The sequence below is a fragment of the Sapajus apella genome, unplaced genomic scaffold, assembly GCF_009761245.1.
Source record: "Sapajus apella isolate SASKATOON/1434 unplaced genomic scaffold, GSC_monkey_1.0 scaffold58, whole genome shotgun sequence".
In the NCBI taxonomy this organism is placed as follows: domain Eukaryota; kingdom Metazoa; phylum Chordata; class Mammalia; order Primates; family Cebidae; genus Sapajus; species Sapajus apella.
Genome location: NW_022436998.1, coordinates 6,229,618 through 6,256,091, shown reverse-complemented (window position 1 = coordinate 6,256,091; position 26,474 = coordinate 6,229,618). Strand labels below are relative to the sequence as shown.

At 37.4% G+C, this 26,474-nt stretch overlaps 1 protein-coding gene across 1 annotated transcript; it reads right to left on the bottom strand.

Moving 5' to 3' along the window:
* Positions 1 to 268: 268 nt before the first annotated feature.
* On the bottom strand, positions 269 to 22,673 carry LOC116528416 (MORC family CW-type zinc finger protein 1-like). Its single transcript, XM_032245650.1, has 7 exons — positions 22,635 to 22,673; positions 18,625 to 18,777; positions 12,065 to 12,137; positions 10,447 to 10,500; positions 4,447 to 4,548; positions 2,554 to 2,619; positions 269 to 355 (listed from the first exon to the last, which is right to left on the bottom strand). Exons 2-7 carry the CDS (start codon positions 18,681 to 18,683, stop codon positions 269 to 271), a joined length of 441 nt encoding a protein of 146 aa, XP_032101541.1. The 5' UTR covers positions 18,684 to 18,777; positions 22,635 to 22,673.
* Positions 22,674 to 26,474: the final 3,801 nt, after the last annotated feature.

The following is a 26,474-nucleotide window of genomic DNA, read 5'->3' as shown; positions in this document are numbered from 1 at the left end:
ATTAGGGAATATAATAAATTGTAAATTGGTCTCCATTTCTAGATTATACAATTTTCTCATTTAAAAAAGACAATTATTTATTAATTCTTATTGTTAAACAGACCAATTACAGTAACAACAACAAAAAGGAAAAATTTTTAAAGAATCTTCCAATTTTCTTACCAGCATTTTTTAAAAGGGAATATCTTCTCTGACTCTTAATTTTCAGGAGTCTTTTCATTTTTTTTTCTAACAAGAGCCTATGTCCTGTATCTATGGTCACTTTATTTTAGTTGTTCTGGAAGAGGAGATTATCTTCTTTAAGCAAAGCTTCTAAATAGGTGTCAATCTGCTCCCGGTCACTTTCTGGACCACCCTGGAAAAGAGAAGCAACAATCACACCAGGGAAAGAAGCTGCAGAGCTTCCTCCTGTAATTTGGGCAGTCTCCTAACAGTCTCCGCTATGACTCATGCTGCAACAAAAGCCACCTTATATTTGAATAATGCTTTTAACCTTTCAAAATGTTTTCTCATTTAATGCCATTTTATGCTAATGAGTGGTTAGAAACTTCGTTCATTTTTTTATTCTTTAGTGGAAGCTAGCACAACTATTTTTTCTCTCTTTTTAAAAAACTACTTGCTATATTCCTAAAGGCCCCTCAGTCTAATCTCATCCTTCTCTGTTATAGGTTGTCATCTCCTATTTTTAAAATTTATGAATCTTTAGTCTTGTATGCAAAAACAGACAAGCAGGCAAATTCTGTCTTCTGTTTCTTCTGTTTCCATTGCAGCATCTTTTCCCTCAGTTCTTGGCTTACTACCCTGGTCTGTTCCCTTCTCTTTATCCTCCCCTTCTCTCTTTTACTCAGCTCCCTACTGAGGCAATTTTATGGTCTCCTTTCCTGGGCTTCTTGATCCATGGAACAGTTAGACGTATGAGGAAGTCTCTAAAAAGTTCATGGAAAATGCATATTATAAAAAAACTATGTGGGGATGGATTTCAAAATTTTTTGAACAAAAATAATTTGTTATGACATATTTGACCAGGATCTAGTTTGATGAACTAAAAAAATAAGATAACAGTTTGAAAGGAACCCCTATCAGAGTAACATGAATTCTGCTGAAATTAAAGCAAGAACAGACATAAAATTTATGGTGAAGCTTGGGTGGAAGAATGTTAAAATCATACACACTTCATGAAAAGTTGACGGGGACAATGCCCCCAACAAAGAGCCTATAACAGAGAAGAATGAGATTAGACTGAGGGGCCTATAGGACTGTGGCAAATAATTTTTTAAGAAGAGAGAAATCAGCAGTTTACAAATCGGTAACTTGTTTCAGAACGGATGAGATGATGTTGAAGATGAAGCTGGCAGTGTCAGACTGCCCACATGACTTTGCAAGGGAAGAGTTAACCTTGTTCATGCTCTAACTGGAGAGGATGGATAGCTAATAGCAGAAACAAGTGCCAACACCACAAATATCTCAAGTGGTTCAGCTAACACAAATTTGACTGAACAATTAAATTTGAGCAAATTTTTCACTCAATGGGTGCCAAAACCATTGCAACTAGATCAGCTGCAGACAACAGCAAAGCTTTCAGTGGAAATTTTAGACAAGTGGGATCATGATCCTGAAGCATTTCTTCAAAAAACTGTAGCGGGAGATGAAACATGGCTTTGCAAGTATGACTCTGAAAACAAAGCAATGGCTACCGAGAAGTGGAAGCGGTCCAGTCAAAGCATCGGTGGATCGGTCAAGAGCAAAGGTCATGACAACAGTTTTATACTCAGGGTATTTTGCTTGTTGACTTTCTTGAGGGCCAAAGAACAATAACATCAGCTTATTATAATGGTGTTTTAAGAAAATTAGCCAAAGTTTTCATAGAAAAACACCTGGGAAAACTTCATCAGAAAGTCCTCTTCCACCAGGACATATGTTCCTGCTTATTTATCTCATCAAAGAAGGGTAATTTTGTGAGATTTTTGATGGGAAATCATTAGTCATAAACTTAATAGTCCTGATCTGACTCCTTCTGACTTCTTTTTAAAAATCTTAAAAAAAAAAACAAATCTATAAAGGGCATCCAGTTTTCCTTAATAATGTAAAAAAGACTGCATTGACATGGCTTAATTCCCAAGACAGATCTAAAAGGGTAGTGTCATTGTTTACATACGTATCTTGACTTCGATGGAGATTATGTTAAGAAATAAAGTTTAAATTTTTACTTTTAATTTTTAATCTCATTTTCTACAAACTTTTTGAGGTCCCCTTGAATGTTCCCTCTTTGCTGACTGATGTAAATCTCATTCCTTGGGCCCAACTATGTGATCAACTAACTCTCCAACTGAGCTGATAAGAGGATTTTTAGGAAGGACCTTTCAGAGACAATCCCAGCACTAAGTATCTAGCACCATTATCCTCGCCTCTGCATCTCTTCTCTGGTTTCATAAAATGTGCTTCAGCTTTACTCCCTCTACCCGAGATTTGCTCTCACAAGGCGGAATTGTAGTGAGTTCCAGCTTTGTGACTGGGACGCTGTTCCTGCAGATGGATTACAACGATGATACTTACCTTGACTTCCAAATATTCGATGACCCTGAAGAATGCCCTGTGACACTGACATAAGCACTTCTCATCCTGTTAGACATAATCTGATCTTTTGGTGATTATCCTCTGCCTGGTGGTCTAAATTTCTTCTAGGATGCTATATTATTTCCATGCTTCTTCCAGGATACTACATTATTTTCATGCTATGTTATTTCCATGCTCCATAGAAATTTCATGTGGGGGGATAAGACTAATACATTTGGGTAGGAGCCTTTTGAGTACCTCTTCACTGAGACTAGGCAAAAGAGTTTCATACTCTGCTGACTGAAGCCCTTCACCTGTCTACCAAACTTTGTGAATACAGCAAATTAAATTAGTACAGTCACTCTGGCTACTCTCTAAGAACCTAGAGGTTTGAAGAGAAGGAGTAGTAAATGATTATTCTTCCAGTTTTTCTTAGCCAAAATGGATTTGCTATTATGAAAGCCAATTATTTCATAAACTTGTTTAATAGTCAGGAAGTAATATTCAATTTCTATTGATACAGATTTTCTTTGGTCTTTATCTAGTTTTCTTGTTAGTGAAACAATAGTTGTCAGTGAAACACTACCATGTGCCAGGCTCCATACCAGACCTTTAACACATGAAAACATTTGGCATTCTTCTCGGCCACGAGAACCAAAAGAAGCTCCACAGAGATTCCACTCTCATAGCAACAAATAAACTAGACAAATTGGCTGAAGTAGAACAGTTGATAGAAGCACAATACCTTTATATAAAAATTTTAAATTTTAATAACATTTTAACTGTTGCCTAGACCATCAAAGGGGAGAGGGACTTCTCTTTTTGCAATATATTTAAATTAAGCAAAAAAAATGCTTTTATGCATTTTGTTTTGTACTTAATATAAGATAAATTTCAGATAAATTGAAAGATTTATTTTTTTGAAGTGGGAATGGACTCCCACATTTAAATGTTCACAACCAGGACTGAAACCCAGGCAGTCTGGCTTCAAGGTCCATGTTCTTCACATATCATACAGATATAAGTCTGGCAAGTTTCCTTATCTCTCCCCAAGGGCAGGGCAGTCCTCTAGCCAATCCTCCATCAGGGTCTCAGTTCCTGTCCCCTCATGTTGCATGGCCCAGGAAGGCTCTGTCTCCTGTTCCAGCACTCAGGGCCTATATTTGAGGACAAAATGCCATGTGCTCCCTAGGCTCACTGTTCTGGCTTGGATTTCTCAATTTATTTCTAGACACCACAGGAAGACTTTCATCCTTGACTACATATATTTTCACTTTCGCTGTACTTTGTGCAGCATTTCCATGTGCTATGGAAGATGGGCTCTTCCTCATTAGTTCAATCTATTACAGAGCTCAATTCTTTATACATTAAAATACACAAACAAAATTGAAAGTAATCCATACTTACATGATGTTTCCTGACTTCTCCCAACCTGTCCTCTAAGAGGATTTATTTTTAATTATACATTAAAATAAAAGTAAAGTAAAATATTTCACTGTCTGAAAAAACTGAAAAAAAATACCTGCTTAGTATCCCTATTAAAGGGACACGAAGGGTGATCATGCTATACCAACACCACCAAAGATTCTGAAGTGTTTAAAATACGAGAGAACAGAGTTTCTAAATGTTCTAATATATGCCTTCACAGTTATTTATGATTTCAAAATTTTTATAGGGAGAGTAAGGGCTGGCTTAAGTGACTTGTCCAGGTCAGTAAGTGAATGACAATGTTAGGAGAAGAAGTTAGCTGAGTTCTCGTTCCACAGAGTCTATTCCTGCTGCTCACATACACTTTTATCACTCACCAGTTGAAGTTTCTGCAGAAATAATGCCAGTCTTATATGAAGATTCTTCAGCTCATCCTCAGAGATTTTTCTTTTTCCTTCACATTGCCCCAGAGAGATTGTGTATTCCTCTCGTATTTGAATCATAGATAACGGATTGTATTTTCCTCTTTAGCTTTTTTTCATATTGGGCCATGCAAGTATTCTGTATCTGGGAATGTTTTAAAAACAGTTTTAGCATGTTTTTAAAATATTATTTTCTCCCTAATATCACAAGGAAATTTCATATTCCAACTCTGCCTAGATGTACCAAGTGTCAACTTTGTAAGTACTACAGGTGGTCTAAATTTAGGAAGTGTTGATACCCTTAAGGAACATACATACACTCTGATGGAAGATGAAGAGAGAAGAGAAAAATATATAATATTCCAGTAATTGTAATTCTAAGGAGGAAAGAGACACATCATAGTGGGCTTGGAGACCTTTACTCTGGAATGAAGAAGAACCTCATAAAAGTTGAATCTGTTTTTCCAATAGTGACCACCAGATTATTTAGGGCACAAATTAAGCATGTGCCTGTGACTCTCTCTCCACAGCACCAGTAATTCACAGGCAATGACACAATGACCCACCACTTGGGGCTGTTTTGGCAGATGATGTAGTGTTACTTGTAATGCAAGGCTGTAACATCTAGAAAGCACACAAACTACAGAAAGAGAAATTCCTGTTCTCATTCTCTTCAGGTTCCTTATCGTGATACAAAAAGCACAGACAGTTATGCATATGACCCTCACTAACTGAAGAATCTTGGTTGTTTTCCAATATTTCTTGCTGTGTCTGAGGCACTCATGAAGTAGAAAGAGGTAATGGAGAGGCCAAATGCTTCAGTTTCAGAATGACATTAATTGCTTGTATAAACATTTCAAGACCAAGTGATATTCTGAGAAAAGAGATACAGGGCAAATACCACTTTGATAAACATTTGACTGTTTACATAATAAGGAGATTTCTGTGTTCTAATATGACTGGTTGCCAAGAAAGTTGTAAGGTAGCCTCATTTGTCTCTGGGCCTACCCTTCCCTCTTCAGACCCCCCCACTACATTGACTATGTGCAGACCCTTCTCTGACGTCCACATCATCTCCGTTAGCATTCACTGACCTCACGAGTTTCCCTTTTTTCTACAAAATCCTTTAAACAAGCATACAAAAATCCCTACATATAGGAAATTCTGTTTAATAAATATTCACTAACTAGTTCTTAATTTGAAAGCACTGCATTTAATTATAGGTGATACGGAAATATACAAGGTACAGTCTTTGCCCTCAAGAACTCCCTAGTCTATAGCATGAGATAATACAAGTGTGCAAATATGATGTCTTATGGTACATAAGGACCCTATGTCCCCAAGTAAGGCACAAAATAGCAGGGATTCAGAAGAGCAGATATGCTGCGCTCACAGCAAGGGAATTTCAAACACATGGTTAAATCCTGCCTTGAAATCCAAGCTACATTTAAAGATCCTGGAAGGGAATCCACTTTTGAACATTCTTAATTCGACCTACAAGTTGATGACTTACAACTAAGGCAACTACCACCTCTACCAGGAAGCTTCGTAGATGCTTCCAGTAGAGGCTGCATGGCAAATCAAGGGAGAGACATCTCCTATGGCCTGAAGATGGAGTAGGGGAAACAATTCAACTCAGCTGGAATAAGGAGGACAACACAGTTCACATGTCACTAGCCACTTACTTACAGTTTTCAGAACTCTAGAATTTTATAGCTTTTGCTATTCTGAATAATAGTCAGAAAACACTTTTTCATAAAAATAAAAGCAACAATAAAATAAACCAAAACAAATCAAAGATAAATATCAAAAATGGCAAACATTATTGAAACATCATTTGAAAAAACAATAGTAGTGCTCATCAGCCATAAAAAGGAACCTCCTATTGACACACTTAAATAGACCTGAAGTGAGGCTGAATTAATAAAGCAATTGTCAAATGATACACTCATATGATTCCATTTCTACAGCATTCCTGAAAAGACAAAGATAGAGATGGAGAACAGATTAGTGGATGCCAAGAGTGAGAGGTGATTGTGGAAGGGCTGAGGGGATGGGACTATAAAAAGGTAGCATAGGGAGATGCTTGCAGTAATGAGAATTCTGCATCCTGATTTCAGTAGTGGTTATACAAACCTCCATGTATGATAAAATGACATAGGACTATATACACACATTTTACCAAATTCAATTTCCTGGTTTTGATACTGTACCATAATTATGCATAATTCTGCACTGGAGGAAACCAGGTGATGAGTACACAGGACCTCTCTGCACTGTTTTTGAAACTTCCTATGAATCTATAATTATTTTGAAATTAAAAGTAAAAGAAAAAAGCAAAAACAAAAAGCCTCAACACTATTAATATGAGATGAGACCAAGAATGTTTATATAGTACATTACATTCAAAGTCATATTCAGTTTCCAAAAGTTTCCCCTTTAGTAACCTGTAAACGATGTTTTTGTCAAATACTACAGGCCAGCTTTTTGGTTTATTCTCCTGCCTTTCTCTCCAGGAGGTTCTGCTAACCTCCAGGAAGTTTCAATGTAAGTTAACCGTTCGGACAACTTTTCAAGCTTAGTATAAAAGGACAACTAGTGGTATTAACTTTTTCGTGTGTCTTAACATTTTAATCAAGGTGACAAAAGAATTGTAACAAGATGAGAGGCTTAGTTCTGCTGGTTAAACTCACCCTTGTAGAGGTATTTGCAGATCAAAAACCAAATTCTTTCCAAACCACATTAACTCAGAATGGAATTAGGATTTGAAAGAAAGGATATTTAACTGAGATTTTAATTTTCTGCCTTGAATTCAAAAAGTAGGAGCTCTAGCAGTTTTGCAGCTCCAAAATCCTAATGAGTTTGTGCAAAGTAAGGAAGACCTACAAGATCTACAGATTTTGTACCATACAAACAGGAATATTCATTTAACTGTATATGTTGGCAGGCACTAAAGCAGAAACAATCAGCTTTGATTCAACACGTAACTATTAAGATCCAGATGCATGAAAAGGCACTGGTTGAATGCTGCTAGAATACAGAGCTTGATGACAGGATTATTAACTTCAAGGATTCTATAATCTACCTGAGGAGAACATGAAATATAATCAACTATTATAAGGCAGAAATGTTAATGCTAAAACAGGGTTTTAAGGCTCTCCCAGAACACAGGGAGTTCAAGATTAATTTCACATGGAGAAACTAAGAAAGTCGTCACACAGAATATTGACCAAGCTCAATGAGGAAGGGGAAGAGGCCCACTGTGGATTGGGAGAGTGGATAGGAGTATTTTGGGGAGTATCAGGAGAGGAAAGGCTCAGAGGTAGCCTAGTGTAAGTAAGTTCAAACAACTCTGGGGCACTCATTTTAGATGAAACAGATGGCCTTCGAGGAAAGAATAAAAGATGATGATTTGAGTCAGGTGGTACAGGACCACCAATGCCATCATGTATCATCTACTTCTACAATAGTATTTGTGAAAACCACTGTTGTGACCAAAGAAGCCTGTGGCTTATATAAGGTTCTCCTTTACTTTGATGTGGCTCTCTTTATTAAAGGTACACACCTTAAAGCAAGTTGTTCTGTGTTTTGCTTATAAGGTCTCATTTCAACAGGAACCGCTGGTCTCCTGACTGTTTATTTTGCCTTGATTTTTTGAATTGGACATGTCCAGCATATTAAGGGGATACTGTTCATCATCTATGCTAACACTGTTCACTCTGAATAAACACTTATCTTATTCACTCTGGCTCCATTACTGATGGTATCGACATTGGAAAAAAAAATTAGAAACAGATAGCAAAGGGCATATAGAAGCTTGGATAAACAGCTGTATAACAGTATAATTCTTAGCAAATTTCTAAGTTTTACAGGGTATTCAAATCAGACTCCCCTAACCAGTAAGTAAAGGGCTACAGGAAGATCCAAGAGCCTTACTAATAAGCTCCTCAAGCTGACTGACACAGACTTTCAGTCGGGAAAATCAATTCCTGGTAGGCCAATAAGCCAACCCATCTACCACACACACCCCACATAAATATGTCACTGTCAGCATCTCCACCATATATGTCTCATGATGCAATGTCAGGGCTCTAGTAAGTTAAAAATAATTCTTCTATACCAACAGGCTGAGAAGTTGTAATATACTTATAGCAGGTAATACACACGAACTCTATCACAAAGATGAAGTATTAAAGTCTGGATATGAGAATAAGATGAAATAGCCAGGTGTGGTAGTACCAACCTGTAATCCTAGCCACTTGGAGGCTACACAGGAGGATTGCTTGAACTCATGAGTTCAAGACCAGCTTGGGAAATGTAGCAAGATCCTAACTCAAGACAAAAACAAGCAACACAAAAATAGAGGGCATGGGCAAAAAAAAAGGTGGGAAAATGTATAATGAAATGAGCTTTGGAGTGGGAAAAATTAGGGTTCCAATTCTGAATCTGATCATGACACTGGGATATTATCTTTCTGAATCTCTATTTCCTCATTATTAAAAGAGTAGTGGCACTTACCTACCAAAGTTGTGAGAATAAATGAGTTAATGTTTAGCAAAGACCTAGTTCAGTGCCTAGCTCTAGTGGCTCTTGATCAATCAATCACAGTTTTACATTATTGATGAAAATAATATTAGTGGTAGAAAAATATCAAAGCATACTGAAAGTAAACTTTGTCTTTTATTCTTGCTATGAAATGTTGACAAGCAACTCTTCAAACTGAAAATGTTCAGTTACTGCTTTTTCAGCAAAATGTTGTTCAAAAAATAAATTCACTTTTCAGTTGAACAGTAATAGGAGACCAATAACTACACCCCCTGCCTTTTCACTTCCAGTTGTTTATCATCATCCAGTAGATAGAAATATCAAAGTCAAATCTATCAAGAAGGGTTGTTAAATTTAGGCATAGTCTGAACTTTAAATACTGTATGATAAAGTCTTGGTAAGAAGGAATATGGTTTACATTCTACTTTTCAAGTTTGCCTAGTCATATGTCTTTCGGGAATTTACTTCACCATTCTTTTTCATTTTTCAAATGACTTCCATTACAATTGCTTCCTCAGTTTCAGTTAAAATCAAGTGCAAACGTACCTCATTACCCATAAACCCTATGAAGCAGTGTCTCTACTTGGAGTCATTCTTTGCACAACTCCAGGAAGTGCCAGTCACCTCTTAGTCTTTATAGATTTTCATGTTATGAGAGCTTTCCAGAGATGGCTGTAAGTAGAAGCACAGGGAAGAAGATGCTAATGTACGCACTAATGATGGAGCTGGTGGCTAGGTGACAAGGCACAGGTAAAGTGTCAACAAAGACTCAACATTTCAGTGTTGATCCTGGTTCTAGGCGACACTGGGCTGTGCAATTAGTCTGGGAACCTTCATGGCCATCCTGGCTCCAACATTCATCCTCTACATCAGCTTGGCCAAGTTCACATGCTGGAGTCCAAGGGGATTTTTTTTAGTGTAAAATAAGGGATTTTAGGGCATTTGATTATTTGAGATATTTCTGTAGTAGAACTGAAGAGCAATCTGGACTCTTTCTCCTACAGGAAATCCTTAAGGACTAGATACACAACACTATTTGATAACTGTTAAAAAAAAATCTACCCAGAGAAAGAGAAAGGTTGTAAACAAATAAACAAAAATATTAATATTAGTAATCTTGGAATGGCTTGAGACTATGGATGAATTTCTAAGAGAGATATGAAATTGAAATAGTTTAAAACTTCAACCTAAAATTTCTGCTTCAGTCTAGTATTTTGAGGATTCGGTGAATATATTTCTTAAAAGCTCAGAATGTCCTGTTTCCTATTCAAGTTACAGTCCTACTCCAAGTGTTTCATAACTTTATGTTATAGAAATACTTGTATTAAAATTCAAAAAGATGTTGCTTTATGACATCTGATATGCTATACATTAAGTCTCAATGAGTGAATGCAAATTTGATTTGCTTTCAAACCTAACATTTGGAAATGCACATTATTTACCCTTTGGAACACAGGATCATTTAGAGTATAAATGGCTATATTGAAAGAAAGCTTACCTGGTTGAAACACATTTTCAGCTTTTTGTTGATCTGCTCTGGGCACTGCTCCAGCTGTTTTCATAAATGATAATAAAACAGGATATTAGCTTTTAGAGATTGTGCTGTCTACAGCAGAGTTACATCATGCAAGCATTGAGTATAAAAAGCGTCAAAGCCTAGAACTGGCCAACATTGGTACTATGGGCCTTTTAAGTCTGGGTCTAATTAAATTAATTAACTAAATTATACTTCACTTCCTTCCAAAAAAGTATTAAGTCAGCTTACATAAATAAATGCAGCTTGGTTAGAAAATCGTGCAGATACAAAAATCAAGGTGAAGGAAAATTAAGTGATAAAATAATAAATATTCAAAGGGAGATGTCAAGAGGGCAGCCGGAGTCTGAATTTCTTGGAAGGGAGTGCTGGAGAAGCAGACAGAAAAGCCACTGGTGTGGGGTTAGCAACACTATTTAAAGTCAGAGATTAGATGAGGTTACCTAGAAACAGCATTTAACAGAGAAAAGAAAGTGACCCAGGAAGGAGCCTTCAGACATGTCAACATTGAGAAACCACATACAATAGGAGCCATCACAAAGATGGAAGGGAGGAAAGCAAGACAATGGGCAGTGAGCAGTCACGGGAGCTACACAAAGAAGGTGCTTCGAGAAGGTGAAAGTGGTCACCTGGGTTGAAGGCCTCTGACAGGTCAGGTAACAGTGACATTGCACTTAGCAGTGGTCACTGGTGGCCCTGACAAGAACAGTCATAGTTCAGCAGTGGAATCAGAAGCCCCATGGGAGAGGATGAGGTGAGAGTAGAAGGTAAAGAGGCAGAAACAATGATTACAGTGTAGAAAATTAGGGACGGTGCCCCGGATCAGACTCATATAATCCCTCTGTTGCATGAATAATTTGTGCTGTATACCAAGTGTATCCAGCATCTCCACAGGCAAAACTGAGCATGGAGGTAGAGAAGAGGCCTCCCACCCTCCTGCACTAGGCAGCTCTTCCCCTCCACTTCTTCTGAGCAGCTTACTTGTCAGGCATACGCATCTCACTCAACTTCACAGCCCTGCCGGGGCCCTTTGTAAACTACTGGTTATTACTTAAGCATAGCCAATGGATGTGAGGCTTACTCTTTGCACTCCAAGTAGCTGATCAAAGTTTTCTTTCCAATCACTTCTCCACTGTTCCTGAGAGGTGATTTTCTTCATCTAGCTCAGTGATGTCTTGGTGATTTCAGTAAGATTAGTGCTTTGGATACCTAACGTGCCTGACCTACCCAATCCTCAGCTCAGCTCCCCATAATAAGCAGCTGAGGGGGTGTATCTAAGGAACAGAAACTCTGTTTTTGATGGGGGGGAGGGAAGTCAGGGACTATGTCCTATTTCTTTCCATCTCTGCATCTATCTGTCTGTAAGATCTTTTCCACCTTATTTAACTCACAGCCACAAAGATTTCAAATACAGCTTTAATTACAAATCACGATTTATAATTAAAGATGAGAAAGATTCACATCTTCATTCACTTAAGCCATTCTAGGTCCTGTTATTGGAAACAATTTATATTTTTCTTCACTGAGGATTAAATTCAGGCTATTCTATCATTCCCTCACAGTTTCAAAAAAACCAGCTCACCCCACAACTTAATGCAGGTTCTTCCAATTCTGATGGTAGCTGATACTCAGGAAAAAAATACAGAAGAGTCTCCCTAGGAATACAAGCACAGCAGATATGGGAATATACTAGGATAACAGAGGTGGCACTCACTTGTCAGAACTGGATTTGTCTTCTGGGTATTAAACATTCTGGCAAAGATAAACATTCTTTCTCTCCAAACATTTTGTTTTTATCGTTGACATCAAAGTGTTCTTCAGAAAGCACGGACTAGGGAGAGGAAGGTGGGTGTGGCTATAAAAAAGCCATAGGAGGGACCCTTCTGGTGAAGGAACTGGTCTTTATCTTGACTGCATCAATGTCAATATCCTGATTGTGATACTCTTCTACAGTTTTTCAAGAAGCTATGTGAAGCGTACATGGGATCCCTCAGCATTATTTCTTACAACTTAACATGAACATACATTTATCTCAAAATAAAAAGGTTACAAAAAGGAAGGAAAGGAGGAAGGAAGGAAGGAAGGAAGGAAGGAAGGGAGGGAGGGAGGGAGGGAGGGAGGGAGGGAGGCAGGGAAGCAGGGAGGGAGGGCGGGCAGGTGGGTGAGAAGAAAAGAAACCAACCAACTTCACAATGCCTCGCAATCCATAAACAACCAGTCTAGGAAAGCCCTGTACCTACTTGAGTGTTCTCTTCTGCAGAGAACTCAGCATAACAAATTTCCTGTAAAAAACTATGCTGACTACAGACTTACTAACTTTTTTCCTGAGAAAACCAAAGAGTTTAAGTCTCCAGAGTAATGTTTTCATCAGAGACTCCAGGACTGCTCTTAGAAATCATACATGGACCCTGCTCTTTCTTAAATAGTGATGGCCATTGTTCTGACAGGTGCTTCATTTTGTCAAAAGGCAGTAGCGCCCATCCTTCTATGGTGACAGCTTTTCTAGGATTAATCACCTAAATGACACATATTTCATTCCCGGGGGAATATGAGATCTAGAAATTTATAGCCACCACATCTTAAAAGTGTATTCTAATGCTGATATGTTCCAAGAGTCCCATGTATATTATCTAAGGGATTTACAAAAATTTTTCCAGTTGTAAAATAATATGGTACACCAAAGACAAAACAGCTCTTTCTTATACAATTTACATTCTTCATACTTTAAGCATATTATTTGCATTAATACTCATTTATAGTTTCAAGGAGATTCAAACCAGAAAGCTGGAACTTCTTGGCATTGCCATTGCCCAAACATTAAATATGACATACAACACTCCTCAGAGTTATCTGCCTGGCTAGCAAGAAGATGAACGGGGTAGAAACGGGATTAAAAAGGGGCTTCCAGGTATATGAGATGAGAAGAAATCATATGGCATAGAAAGAAAAGCTGCAACAGGAGTTCCTGGGAAAGGCGACATGGGTCAACATTATGGCCATTTTGTTGGAGCAGGAGGGGTGAGAGACCTTTTACACAAACTAACCTTGCTTCTCTCCAAATCCAGGCTCCCTTTCCCCACCACAGGCTTGAAACCTTTTCAGAGCATTGGTTCTTTTCATTGTGAGTATAAATTCTTTTTCTTTAAATTTAGAGCAAATCAGAAATCTCCTAGGAATATGCTCTTAGACAAATAAATATTAGATGGTAGCATTTACTAGGGAAAGGGAGAAACCAAAGAGGAAGTTTGAAGAGAGAAAAAGTTCTGGATTAGTTTTACTTTCAATCTGTGGCATCTCTATTTCAAAATCCATACCAAATATCTATAGTCTGAATATTATCTTACACATGTACTATTATTTCTAAAAATAGACACATGATAGCTTTAAACACAACTTCATGTTTACTGAAATCACACTACCTTTTGCCATTTTGCATTTCCTCAACTCATTAATTCCGCAGACATTCTTTAATTCCTACTAAAATATCGCCTTTGCTCTTCAGTGCCCCACAGAGCCTGGCATCATGCCCCCATGCTAGGAACCCAATACAATCTTATTGAACTTATTTGGCCTAGTGGGAAATATAGACAAGAAAGCAAACTATTCTAATGCCATGAGATAAATGCTTGGAGGACAACAACAAAGTTACACGATGGAGTCTAGAAGAAGGGACTCTAAGTCATATTTCGGTAGCCGTAAAGAACAGGGGGAGTTAGCCAAGTGTAGGGGATATGGGCAGGTGAAGGAAGTATTTTGGGCCACCTGCACCATACACTAGAGTATTTTCTATTTTTCTTTTGTAAAATATCTGACCAAATAGTTGGTCAGATTCAAGTATTTTTCTTGGTGTTTTTGTTATTGTTATTTTTGAGATAGAGTCTCACGCTGTTGCTGAGGCTGGAGTGCAGTGGTGCACAATCTCAGCTCACCACATCCTCTGTGCTCCCAGGCTCAAGCAATTCTCCCAACTCAGCCACCTGAGTAGCTGGGATTACATGCACCCACTGCCACGCCCAGCTAATTTTTGTATTTTTTTCGAGACGAGATTTCACCATGCTTCCCAGGCTGGTTTCAAACTGCTGAGCTTAAGTGATCCACTCACCTTGGCCTCCCAAAGTGCTGGGCTTACAGGCATGAGCCACCACACCCAGCCAATTCAACTATTCTTTATAAAGTACTAGAAATGTGCCAAACACTGCTATATAGTTTCTATGCATAATTTCATGTAATCTTTACGGATACTCTTTGATTGAGGAATTATTCCTATTTTCTCCGGTCATCCAGCTGATCTTTTTAAACAATAACCTAGTTAATTAGCTTAGTCCTGGCTAAGGAGAAGAGCAAGCCTCCTACTGGAGGTTGACCAAAACTATCTTCTCCAACTCAGTAAAAGACTAGTATGAAATGGAAATGACACAGCTCTAATAACGCTTTTTGGCAGACCTCAATTGCTAGTATATGTATTTTCATGGCCTTTTCCTTTAACAACTGGCAGACATGTTGAAAAGTGACATTCTTTTTAAGACTTATTTTTGGTATTTAAAAAAATCTAAGATAACAAAAAGCATGTTTATATTTTTATAGAGATGACGTAAATGGAGTGCCTTATCAAGTTTACGCATACAACAATAAACCAAAACAAGGCATTACAGTTCAACACTTAAGAGCAAGGAGTGTGGGATCAGATTGCCAGGATTCAAATCTAAGTTCTATCACTTAAGTGTTATATAATGCTAGGCAACTTACTTAACCTCTACATGTCTCAGTTTTCTCATCTACAAAATGAAGATAATAAAAGCATCTATACAGGATTGTTGTAAGATAAGTGAGTTATCATGTGCAAAGCCCTTAGGACTGTGCCTAGCATATAGTAAGTACATAATATGTATTATTACTAATATTATTGCTATTATTATTGTAAGTGATTTGAAATGTAATACTACTCCAAACTTTAGGATCACCTGATAAATAGTCTGGAACCCAGTTCAGCTTATTTACCACTAACTTAACTCAGGTGCACTCCAATATCTAAAAGTATTTTAACATCCAGTAATACTGTTCACTGCTTTTTACATTAATCCCTTTTAATTGAATTTCAAGTATTATTTAAATATATGCTGATATATGTTAGACATACTGTGGACAAATCAATCTGTTTTCAAAGATATTACTTTATTTGAGAAGTCAGCAAACTAATACACAGAAAGTAAGAGGTAATATAAGACAGGAAAATGCCTAACTGAGAATAATTAGGTAATGAGTGTGTACACTAAAAACTATATTTTTAATTAATTGTTAGCATTAATTACAGAGAGATGGCCAGACACTACTTTGGCATTGTGGAAACAGTTAAGGACGATGTCATGTCCAAAGTGACCCAAATGGAAGGAATACCCTTCACACTTAAAAGGTCTCGAAATACTATTCTTTTTATCATGTGACAAGAAAGGTAAATACAGTAAACTATCCTGAGTATTTCTATATAAATTTACATTGTACATAGCTAGCCACAATCTTCATGCCTTGAAAAATTTAAAGTCTAGTAAATTCAAGAAATTACATGTGGACCAGATATAAAATAGCAAATAATATTACAAAAACAACAACAAAAAACAACAAAATATCTAACAAAGAAAACAAGAAATCTGTTTTCACTGGTGAAATGTGAGAAAACATACTACATGTTGCTGAAGGCAAAAGACTAAACTGGTATGACAAGGAGCTCATTTTGTTTTAAAGTCTTGTGTTCTGTCCAACTTTTTTCCATAGAATATTTTTAATAATCACCACACAAAATTTAAGATGGTACAGAATAGAACTGACACATTAACACATTCAGCTTTCAGAGTGCTCACTTGATAACAGTATGATGATTCTAAGCAATAGAGTCTGCCTGTTCATTAGGGAGATAGTTTCCGGGAAATTTTAATTTTCTAGTGATGCCTAATGATAGAAGTGAATGCATTTTAAAGTCTTAGTACACTCAATCTGATTATCCCCTTTTTGATCACATGTAACCCACTAAAATTAATAGAAATGCTACACTTAGACAAAGAACAAAAATAGCCAATAAAAAAATCAGGAAAATAATGAATTTGAAAAAGAAAATTGATCTAACTTAAAAAGAAATTTAAGTAGCTATGCATTCAAACTCTGCTGTAACACACTCAGACAGATCTCTCTAGGTCTCCTAGTGTGGAGAGAGGGTATATGCTATATACGGTTAAGAGCATGGGATTCCAAGTCAGAAAGCCTTGCCTTAAACCTCAGCACCATCCTTAGTATTTGTGTAATTCTCCATGAGACTTGTAATGTGTTAGTTCTTCCAAGCTTCAGTCTCCTCATTCATACAAGAGATTTAAAAATAACACCAATCTCATGAATTTGTGGGAATATAAATTAAATCATAAAAAGTAAGTGGGTATCCACCCTAAAATACAATAAAGGCTCAAACCTGATAGCTATTATTGTTATTATTTTTTATGGAAAGAGGGTATTGCTATGTTGCCTAGGCTGGTCTCGAACTCCTTCTTTCAAGCAATGCTCCCACCTTGGCATCCCAAAGTGCTAGGATTATAGGCATGAGCCATGGTGCCTGATGTGATAGCTATTATTATTAAGAAGGCCTGGTTCACTGCTAGCATGTCCAAATAATTAGATATGTGGTCACAGCCATACATTTTTAATGATATTCATACATTTATTCAAATACATATAGACACATGCATATATAACTTACCATATACTACTATGCTTTAGTGACCAACAAATAGGATTGAATCTTAGGACCAGTAACATATCAGCATTCAAATTTATAGCAACCAACTTCAAAGCTGAGGACTTTAAATACTACTTCTAGAAAAATACAGGCAGAGGGAAGGAAATCAGTCAGAGAATCCCAGTCATTAGGGATTATACTGTAAGCTACAGCAGTGTAATACTAACAACTATCTAGATCATTGGACAGGCAGCCTTTTTCAGCCTTATAATGCCTGTATCACGCTGAGGTCTGGCCTGCTTTTGTCCTATTTCCAGGCTAGTGCATGATCGCCAACCAGACATAATGGAGATTTGGTGGTCAGAACTTAGTGTTCTGGAATGTAGCTGTCTGTCTTCATTGCTCCATCAACCACTTGTCTCTGGATCCCTAGTGTCAGTAGTGAAAATAGGCCCCTCTACAAAGTCCAAGGTGGGTCCATCCACACTGGAAGAAGAAGAGTGCTTCCTCTCTCCTGGGGCAGGACTGGTGTTGGACATTAAACAGCAGGTGGGGCCTTCATGCCCATGTAATAATCATAGCCCTGCAGCCCTGGATGCTGCTATAGAGACTTTCACCAACCCCATGGCGTCAAGTTGCTATCCTAAGAAAAAATACTATTCCAGGTAGGGCGTGTTGTATGTTTTTCCTGGCCCCTAGCCTCTCACCCCACACAAGACCCTTAAAACCCAACAAAAGTCTGTGGAACCCAACAAAACCAGTGAGGTACACTAATTTAATGGTGGTACTGGCCCCACCTCTCACCCTCCCATATGGCACCTATTTTAGAGCACATTATTTTAGAGCACACTAATGTATACAGACTTCCTTGACTTGATTTTAAGGCCCCCACCTATTATTAGTCCCTATTTGAAAAAAAAAAAGAAAAAACCCTGAATCATGAACTTTTCCCACTCCTTGTCTCCATCCTTTGAGAAATGAGACACAGATATTTAAATTGCTCAAATACCAGGCCCGCAAATGTTAACATTCTACACAGAACAAGTAAAACTCAATTTCCCTCGATAAATTTAGTATCCAAACTAAAACAAACAAAAAAAATTCCAGATTTTTTTAAAAGGCCATATAATGTTGTAAGAGTCTTTGTCAGGGGAAAAAAGAAAGAAAATTCAGTTAAAATTATTTATTACATTCAAGAGAGGACTAACGTCCACCACACTGCCAGACTATGTAACAACCAGTTCTATTACAAGGGACATTTAACCCATAGTATATCTAAATCAGCGTAATTAGGAGACAAGTCATAATGTCACTCCATTGAATTTATTCAGTAACATTAAAACTCAGTAGGGAAAACAACAGGAGTTATCACTGCTTAGAAAGTTCAACAAAGCATGTGGAAATATATGAGTAAATATCTTTACCTTAATTTAGACATCAGTTTTCTCACTGGTTCCTTGACAGATGTGCTTTGAGAAGACATTGGCGTAGAAGCAACTTGACAACCACCACTCACAGAAACTCTGGCTTTGTGTCCAGAACTTAGATTCACATCTTCCACTGGCACATTGGGCAAGCTGAAGTTTATAATTTCAAAGTAGAAATCATGTTAGGTATTAATAATTTCAGGAACATTAATATACAATGAGTGAAATGTTAATATACAACAAATGAGAGCAAGAACATACATGTAAGGCTGAAAATTGCCACCATTGTAGTTATATAAAACAAATTCTTAATTAGAAGAATTTATATTTATTCCAGTCACATATTTTTTCGAAGCTTTTAGGTAGTAACAATTAAATGGAATTGCTGACAATTTATTTTTAACAGTAGTCATATACTGCTTGTCTCTCATTGTTGAAAGAAATGTTTTAAATTTGTTAAACTGTAGAATATTTTGTGTAAGCCTCATGGTAGCCATATAGCAAAAATCTATAATGGATACACTTAAAATAAAAAGCAACAAATTAAAACATATAAAACATATATATATATATAACATATATAGGCCCATTTTTATAAGAAAAGGAGTTGCTATTATTTTTTATTATACTTTTCTTCTCTCTCTTCTCCGTTTCCCCATTCCCCACTTCATACATAGTCCTTTAGAAATGCAATTATAACCTTTGACCTGCCCTTCACCAGAAACTCTCTAGGGCCAAGTTTGTTTAACTATATGCTTAGAAGCTCCGGAGTGGAATTTTCAGCCACCAGGAGACTGCCTCCAAAGATAACAGATGATTTACAATCCAAAGTCCCACTATGAAACTCTCTCCCATCTACAGAGATTTCAGCCACCTTTACAATCTATTTCTGCCCATGAAATGCTAACTCAACTGCCCAGTAGGCAAGGCACCACGCTAGCATGTGGGCCCACCCACCTGCTCACCTCCTCCCCTTTGGTGTCATTCATGATAGGCCCCCTTTAAAAGTGTCCACTTTCTGCTCCAAAGGTGAATGGATACCCTTAAGGCAGGAAGGAAGCCCGCACTTCTTCCCCTAAGCTAGCTTTGGAATAAAAGGTCACTTTGTTTACACCAGACCTGGCTCTTGTTAATTAGACTCTGCAAGCAGCGTACAAGTGACCCTACCATGTGGTTTCAATACTACCAGAAAAAATCACTAACTACAATTCAAGAGACTTTTAAGCTAAAGTTTATTTTAGGCTGAGAGAAAAGCACAGAAATAAAACAAGAACTAAGTCAGTTGAGAGAAATACTTAGTCATGATCTGGAGGAGGAAGAAGAATGTTCAGAGCTAATGGGGTGGAGTAAGCCAGAAGTAGATGGAAAGAGGAGATGAGCGAAGTCAGTGTTGGGATCTCAGGAAATCGTGGGCATGGGGAGGGAACTGGAGTTTCTTCTAAGCAGAGTGGGCACTACCATTGGAAGTTTTCAGTCATGAGAGTGAGGTGATCTGATGCAGGTTTTAAAAAGATACATGGCTGCAGCATGAAAAATAACTCACGGTGAGGATGCATAGCTTGTTAATGAAACTAAAGCTTTCAGTACCATAGGAAAAAGAAAGTACAAGAGTCTGGGAGCAGTACATGGAAGATGAAGCTGGGGAGGGCGGGTAGGGGTCAGATCATGAAGGGTTTTGTTTGTCAAGAAAAAAAAAAGATTTTTTTGGTAATCCTTTCATGCTGATGTCCATAAATTAAGATCACAGCTCTAGAGAGTTTTGCATGTTTATAAGATGAGGATCTTTTAAAATTGGATAACAATTTATATCAAATGGAATGTGCTTCTACTGTCAACAGCTCTTTGGCATTAACTATACTGTCTAACTTCAGCTGATTTTTTTCAGATTAAAAACATTATATAAAACTAATGCTTAATTGCCTGTTAAAGAATACTTACACACTGTCTGAATGCTCATTAGTTATAACCTCCTTTATGCTGACATTTTATTAAAGAAGTCTTTTTTTTAACCATTTTAGGGATGTTAAAGATTCATTCATGTTGGCGTTGTGGTTGAAGGATAAAAAGTACCATACTAGAGCACAGGAGATTCTTCTCTAAACCTCTGTTTCTTCTCTGTTAAATAATAGGGCCTACCTCACAGAGTTGTGCTGAGGATTAAACAAGATATACAATGAATACAGCTCAATGTTTAGTGTGAGTGCTCAGTAAAAAGTTATGATCATCTTTGCCATCATCATGAGTAATGTATTTAATAAGTTTCTTCCATTAAGATTGTTTTTCTAACATTCATAAGGTATTTACAAATCAACAGTGATTACAAAAAAAAAAAACCCCACTATCTCATAAACACCTAAAAGTACTACATGAAAGAATATATGCATGCATACACACACTCACATACACACAAATGTGTTTTGGTTTTTGGATGAATCTTAAATTGTAAAACAAATTTCATAAGTAATTCTAAGTCAAAGTATTGGCCATGAGAAGGCCTGGCAACAGCATTGGGAAAAAATTACATCACTTATTTAATCAGCAAGTATTACTGAGTGCCGAGTATGAGTTGGTGTCATTCTGGATATCAGAGACACAGGGATAAGCAAGACAGTCCCTGCTCTCATGGAGTGCCCTAGCATCTAGTGAAAAGTAGAGAAAACAAGCAAGCTAGAATTTAAAATGGTAAAAAAAAAAAAAAGTGAGTAAAGGAGATACTTTAAAATAATAATACATACTTTGAAAAAAAATGAAGGATGATAAAAGTGTGACTTGTCAGAAATGGGGTGGGCTATTTAGATGGAGTTGTCAGAGACCTTTCAAAAGTTTAGAATTAGGAGGAAGACAAGAAGGCCTTTGTCCTTAAGGAGCCTGTATGCAATGGGAAGACAGAGATTCAAACAGATAACTTCACTTGGCTGTGATCACTGCTTACCATTGTGTGTAGGAACACAGTCAGAATTTAACAAATAACTACTGAACAAATTACAATACAATCTCATCATTGCAACAGTGGCTCTGTGAATACCTGAGTTTGCTGAGGAGCATCAAGAAGACTCTAAAGAAGGGAACACTTGAACTGAGACTTAAATGAAAGGGTAGTTGACATTGGCATAAGAGTTACTGAGGGCATTCAAGTAAAGAAAGTAGTACAGACAAGGGATGAGAAGATGTGATAAAACAGAACTACTGGTAATTTAGAACCTTCGGAAAGCAAAGTGGGGGCTAAAAGTAGAGGCAGGAGAGGAGAGGATTTGTGCTATGCTAAGGAGTTTGTAACTTACCTTAAAAGTAGTGGGGGCTGAAAAGGCTTTGGAGTAGAAGAGTGAAGTGATCAGATTTGAGTGTTGGAGTGACTCACTACCCCGTCAGCAAGTGCGGGAAAATAAAGCCCCTCTCTGTTTTTCCTTGCTCTTAATTCAATGTGCTCCTATGCAAAGAGCATAGGATATGGATTCAGAGAAACTGGACCTAAATGCCTGGAAAGCAGCTTAGTCAGGTTTGTAATATAGGATAAGAGTTTACTTCCTTGAAAACAGTATTTTAATTCTACTGGATATCCAAAACATTCAGCTGATTTCATTTTAAGTGATAAAATTCTCATGTCAAGAAAATTCTAGCACCCAATGATTATAATTACATGTATGTATGACAGTAAGAAATGAACCACAGAGAAAAATTTTAGTTAATGATTTCATAATCATACCTTATATATGTGTGACATTTTGAGTTCTTTGACTACACTGAAGTAATTTGAATTGATTACTTGCTGTGGGTAGGAAGTTAAGCTGGCTCCATTTTATTATTTCCAAATCCTCACAAAATAAATGTAAAGGTTTGGGGAAAAGGTATATTCCTAATTCTTTCATGTCTCTGTTGTAAACTTTGGTTCCATTCTTGATTGGTTTTGTTGCTATTATTTTCTTTCTTCTTGTATTTAAACATTGATAATTACTTTTCGGCAGTATAATTGGCCTCATTTGGAATTTGTGTAATTGTAGTACACTCACCTTTTCCAGCTAGGTAATGAAGAGATGCTTTTTGTTGCTAGAACACCATTGCACAGCTTCTGTTTTTCTTCAAAAGAACATAGACAAAACTATCACATTTGGGTGATCACACAATAAACTGAACCGAAAGAAATGTTAGTGGTTCATTAACTACCTCTGCATAATATAGATTTGTATCCAAACATCCATTTATAAAACTGTACCAGTTTTAAGGAGATTTATAATATATTCTTAAGGTAGTTCATAATGTTTTAAAATAAAGTTTATGTAGTATATATCATTATCTAAGAGACTCTGTAACTTTTTTTTTTAGTAATTTTTAAATTGACGTTTCTTACAGTGCCTGCCGGACTGATCAGAACTGTTGATTCCCTGCTTTCACCAGCCGCTACCAAGACAACCATCTTCCCCCTAATATCCCACTTTCTACTACTTTGGGCTCAGGTTCAAAGACATTCTGATGGATCCCAATAACAAAAATGTCTCCAGTTAGAAAGATGAACTTTAAAGCAGGTGGAAACCTAGAGTCATTTAATCTTCTCACTCAGAGGACCTCAGAATTATAGGCTAACAGAGCTTGGTGATTTATTTCCAGTTCACATCAAAGCAGAAATTCTATGATCCACTTGGATTTTATACATACATATATACACATATATATTTTATTGGACTTTAGGTTGTGGAGTACATGTGAAGAACATGCAGGATTGTTGCATAGGTACATACATGGCAATGTGGTTTGCTGCCTCCATCCCCATCACCTATATCTATCTGGCACTTCTTCCCCAACCTCCCTACCCTCTACTGTCCCTCCCCTATTCCCCCCCAACAGACCTCAGTTTGTGATGCTCCCCTCCCTATGTCCATGTGTTCTCATTCTTCAACACCCACCTATGAGTGAGAACATGCGGTGTTTCATTTTCTGTTCTTGTGTCAGTTTGCTGAGAATGATGGTTTGCAGATTCACCCATGTCCCTACAAAGGAAACGAAGTCATTGATTTTTATGGCTGCATAGTATTCCATGGTGTATATGAGCCACATTTTCCTTGTCCAGTCTATCATCGATGGGCATTTGGGTTGGTTCCAGGTCTTTGCTATTGTAAACAGTGCCACAATGAACATACATGTGCATGTGTCTTTATAACAGAACGATTTACAATCCTTTGGATATATACCAGTAATGGGATTTCTGGGTCAAATGGAATTTCTATTTCTAGGTCCTTGAGGAATCGCCACACTGTCTTCCATGGTGGTTGAACTAATTTACACTCCCGCCAACAGTGTAAAAGTGTTCCTGTTTCTCCACATCCTCTCCAGCATCTGTTGTCTCCAGATTTTTTAATGATCGCCATTCTAATTGGTGTGAGATGGTATCTCAATGTGGTTTTGATTTGCATTTCTCTAATGACCAGTGATGATGAGCATTTTTCCATATGTTTGTTGGCCTAATAAATGTCTTCTATTGAAAAGTGTCTGTTCCTGTCCTTTGCCCACTTTTGAATGGCTTTTTTTCTTGTAAATCTATTTTTGGATTTACAAGAAAAAGGTAGATTCTGGATATTAGCCTTCTGTCCGATGGGTAGATTGCGAAAATTTTTTCCCATTCTGTTGGTTATCAGTTCACACTAATGATTGTTTCTTTTGCTGTACAGAAGCTCAGGAGTGTAATTAGATCCAATTTGTCTATTTTGGCTTTTGTTGCCAACGCTTTCGGTGTTTTAGTCATGAAGCCCTTGCCTATGCCTACGTCCTGAATGGTTTTGCCTAGGTTTTCTTCTAGTGTTTTTATGATGGTACGTCTTACATTTAAATCTTAAATCCATCTGGAGTTAATTTGAGTGTAAGCTGTCAGGAAGGGGTCCAGTTTCTGCTTTCTGCACATGGCTAGCCAGTTTTCCCAACACCATTTATTAAACTGGGACTCTTTTGTCCATTGCTTGTTTTTGTCAGGTCTGTCAAAGATCAGATGGTTGTAGATGTGTGGTGTTGCCTCTGAGGCCTCTGTTCTGTTCCATTGATCTATATCTCTGTTTTGGTACCAGTACCATGCTGTTTTGATTACCGTAGCCTTGTAGTATAGTTTGAAGTCAGGTAGCGTGATGCCTCCAGCTTTGTTCTTTTTGCTTAGAATTGTCTTGGCTATGGTGGGCTCTCTTTTGGTTCCATGTGAAGTTTAAGGTAGTTTTTTCCAGTTCTGTGAAGAGGGTCATAGGTAGCTTGATTAGGATAGCATTTAATCTATAAATTACTTTGGGCAGTATGGCCATTTTCACAATATTGATTCTTCCTAACCATGAGTTTTTCCATCCGTTTGTGCCCTCTCTTATTTCCTTGAGCTGTGGTCTGTAGTTCTCCTTGAAGAGGTCGTTTACATCTTTTGTTAGTTGTATTCCTAGGTATTTTATTCTCTTTGTAGCAATTGTGAATGGCAGTTGATTCTTGATTTGGCTCTGTTATTGGTGTATAGGAATGCTTGTGATTTCTGCACACTGATTTTGTATCCTGAGACTTTGCTGAAGTTGCTTATCAGTTTCAGGAGATTTTGGGCTGAGATGATGGGGTCTTCTAAATATACAATCATGTCATCTGCAAACAGAGACAATTTGACTTCCTCCTTTCCTAACTGAATTCCCTTTGTTTATTTTCTTGCCTGATTGCTCTGGCTAGAACCTCCAATACCATATTGAATAGGAGTGGTAAGAGAGGGAATCCTTGTCTAGTTCCAGATTTCAAAGGGAATGCTTCCAGTTTTGCCCATTCAGTATGATATTGGCTGTGGGTTTGTTGTATATAGCTTTTATTGCTTTGAGATAAGTTCCATCAATATCTAGTTTATAGAGTTTTTAGCATAAAGGGCTGTTGAATTTTGTTGAAGGCCTTCTCTGCATCTATTGAGATGACCATGTGGTTTTTGTCTTTGGTTCTGTTTATGTAGTGGATTATGTTTGTAGACTTGCATATGTTGAACCAGCCTTGCATCCCCGGGATGTAGCCTACTAGATCGTGATGGATAAGCTTTTTGATGTGTGGTTGCAATCAGTTTGCCAGTATTTTATTGAAGATTTTTGCATCTATGTTCATCATGGATATTGGCCTGAGGTTTTTCTGTTTTCGTTGAGTCTCTGCTGGGTTTTGGTATCATGATGATGTAGGTCTCATAAAATGATTTGGGAAGGATTCTCTCTTTCTTTGTCTGCAATAGTTTCAGAAGGAGTGGTACCCACTCCTATTTGTATGTCTGGTAGAATTTGGCTGTGAACCCATCTGGACCTGGGCTTTTTGTGGTTGGTAGGCTATTAATTGCTGCCTCAACTTCAGCCCTTGTTATTGGTCTATTCAGGGTTTCAACTTCCTCTTAGTTTATGATTGGGAGGAGGCAAGTTTCCAGGAATTTATCCATTTCTTCCAGGTTTACTAGTTTATGTACATAGAGTTGTTTGTAATAATCTCTGATGATGGTTTGAATTTCTGTGGAATCTGCGGTGATATCCCCTTTATCATTTTTTATTGCATCTATTTGATTATTCTCTCTTTTCTTTTTTATTAAACTAGCTAGTGGTCTATCTTGTTGATCTTTTCGAAAAACCAGCTCCTGGATTTATTGATTTTTTGAAGGGTTTTTTGTGTCTCTATCTCCTTCAGTTCTGCTCTGATCTTAGTTATTTCTTGTCTTCTGCTACCTTTTGAGTTTGTTTGATCTTGCTCCTCTAGCTCTTTCAATTTTGATGATAGGGTGTCAATTTTTGATCTCTCCTTGCTTCTCATGTGGGCACTTATTGCTATATATTTTCCTCTAGAGACAGCTTTAAATGTGTCCCAGAGATTCTGGTATGTTGTGT

Coding starts and splice junctions, on each gene's coding strand:
- LOC116528416 (XM_032245650.1), bottom strand. CDS start 18,683: ATGTCTTCTCAAAGCACATCTGTCAAGGAACCAGTGAGAAAACTGATG. Junction 12,138..18,624: donor AAACTGATGTCTAAATTAAG/GTAAAGATATTT, acceptor TTGTATTCCTAG/GGAGACTCTTCTGTATTTTT. Junction 4,549..10,446: donor TGAAAATGTGTTTCAACCAG/GTAAGCTTTCTT, acceptor AAACATTCCCAG/ATACAGAATACTTGCATGGC.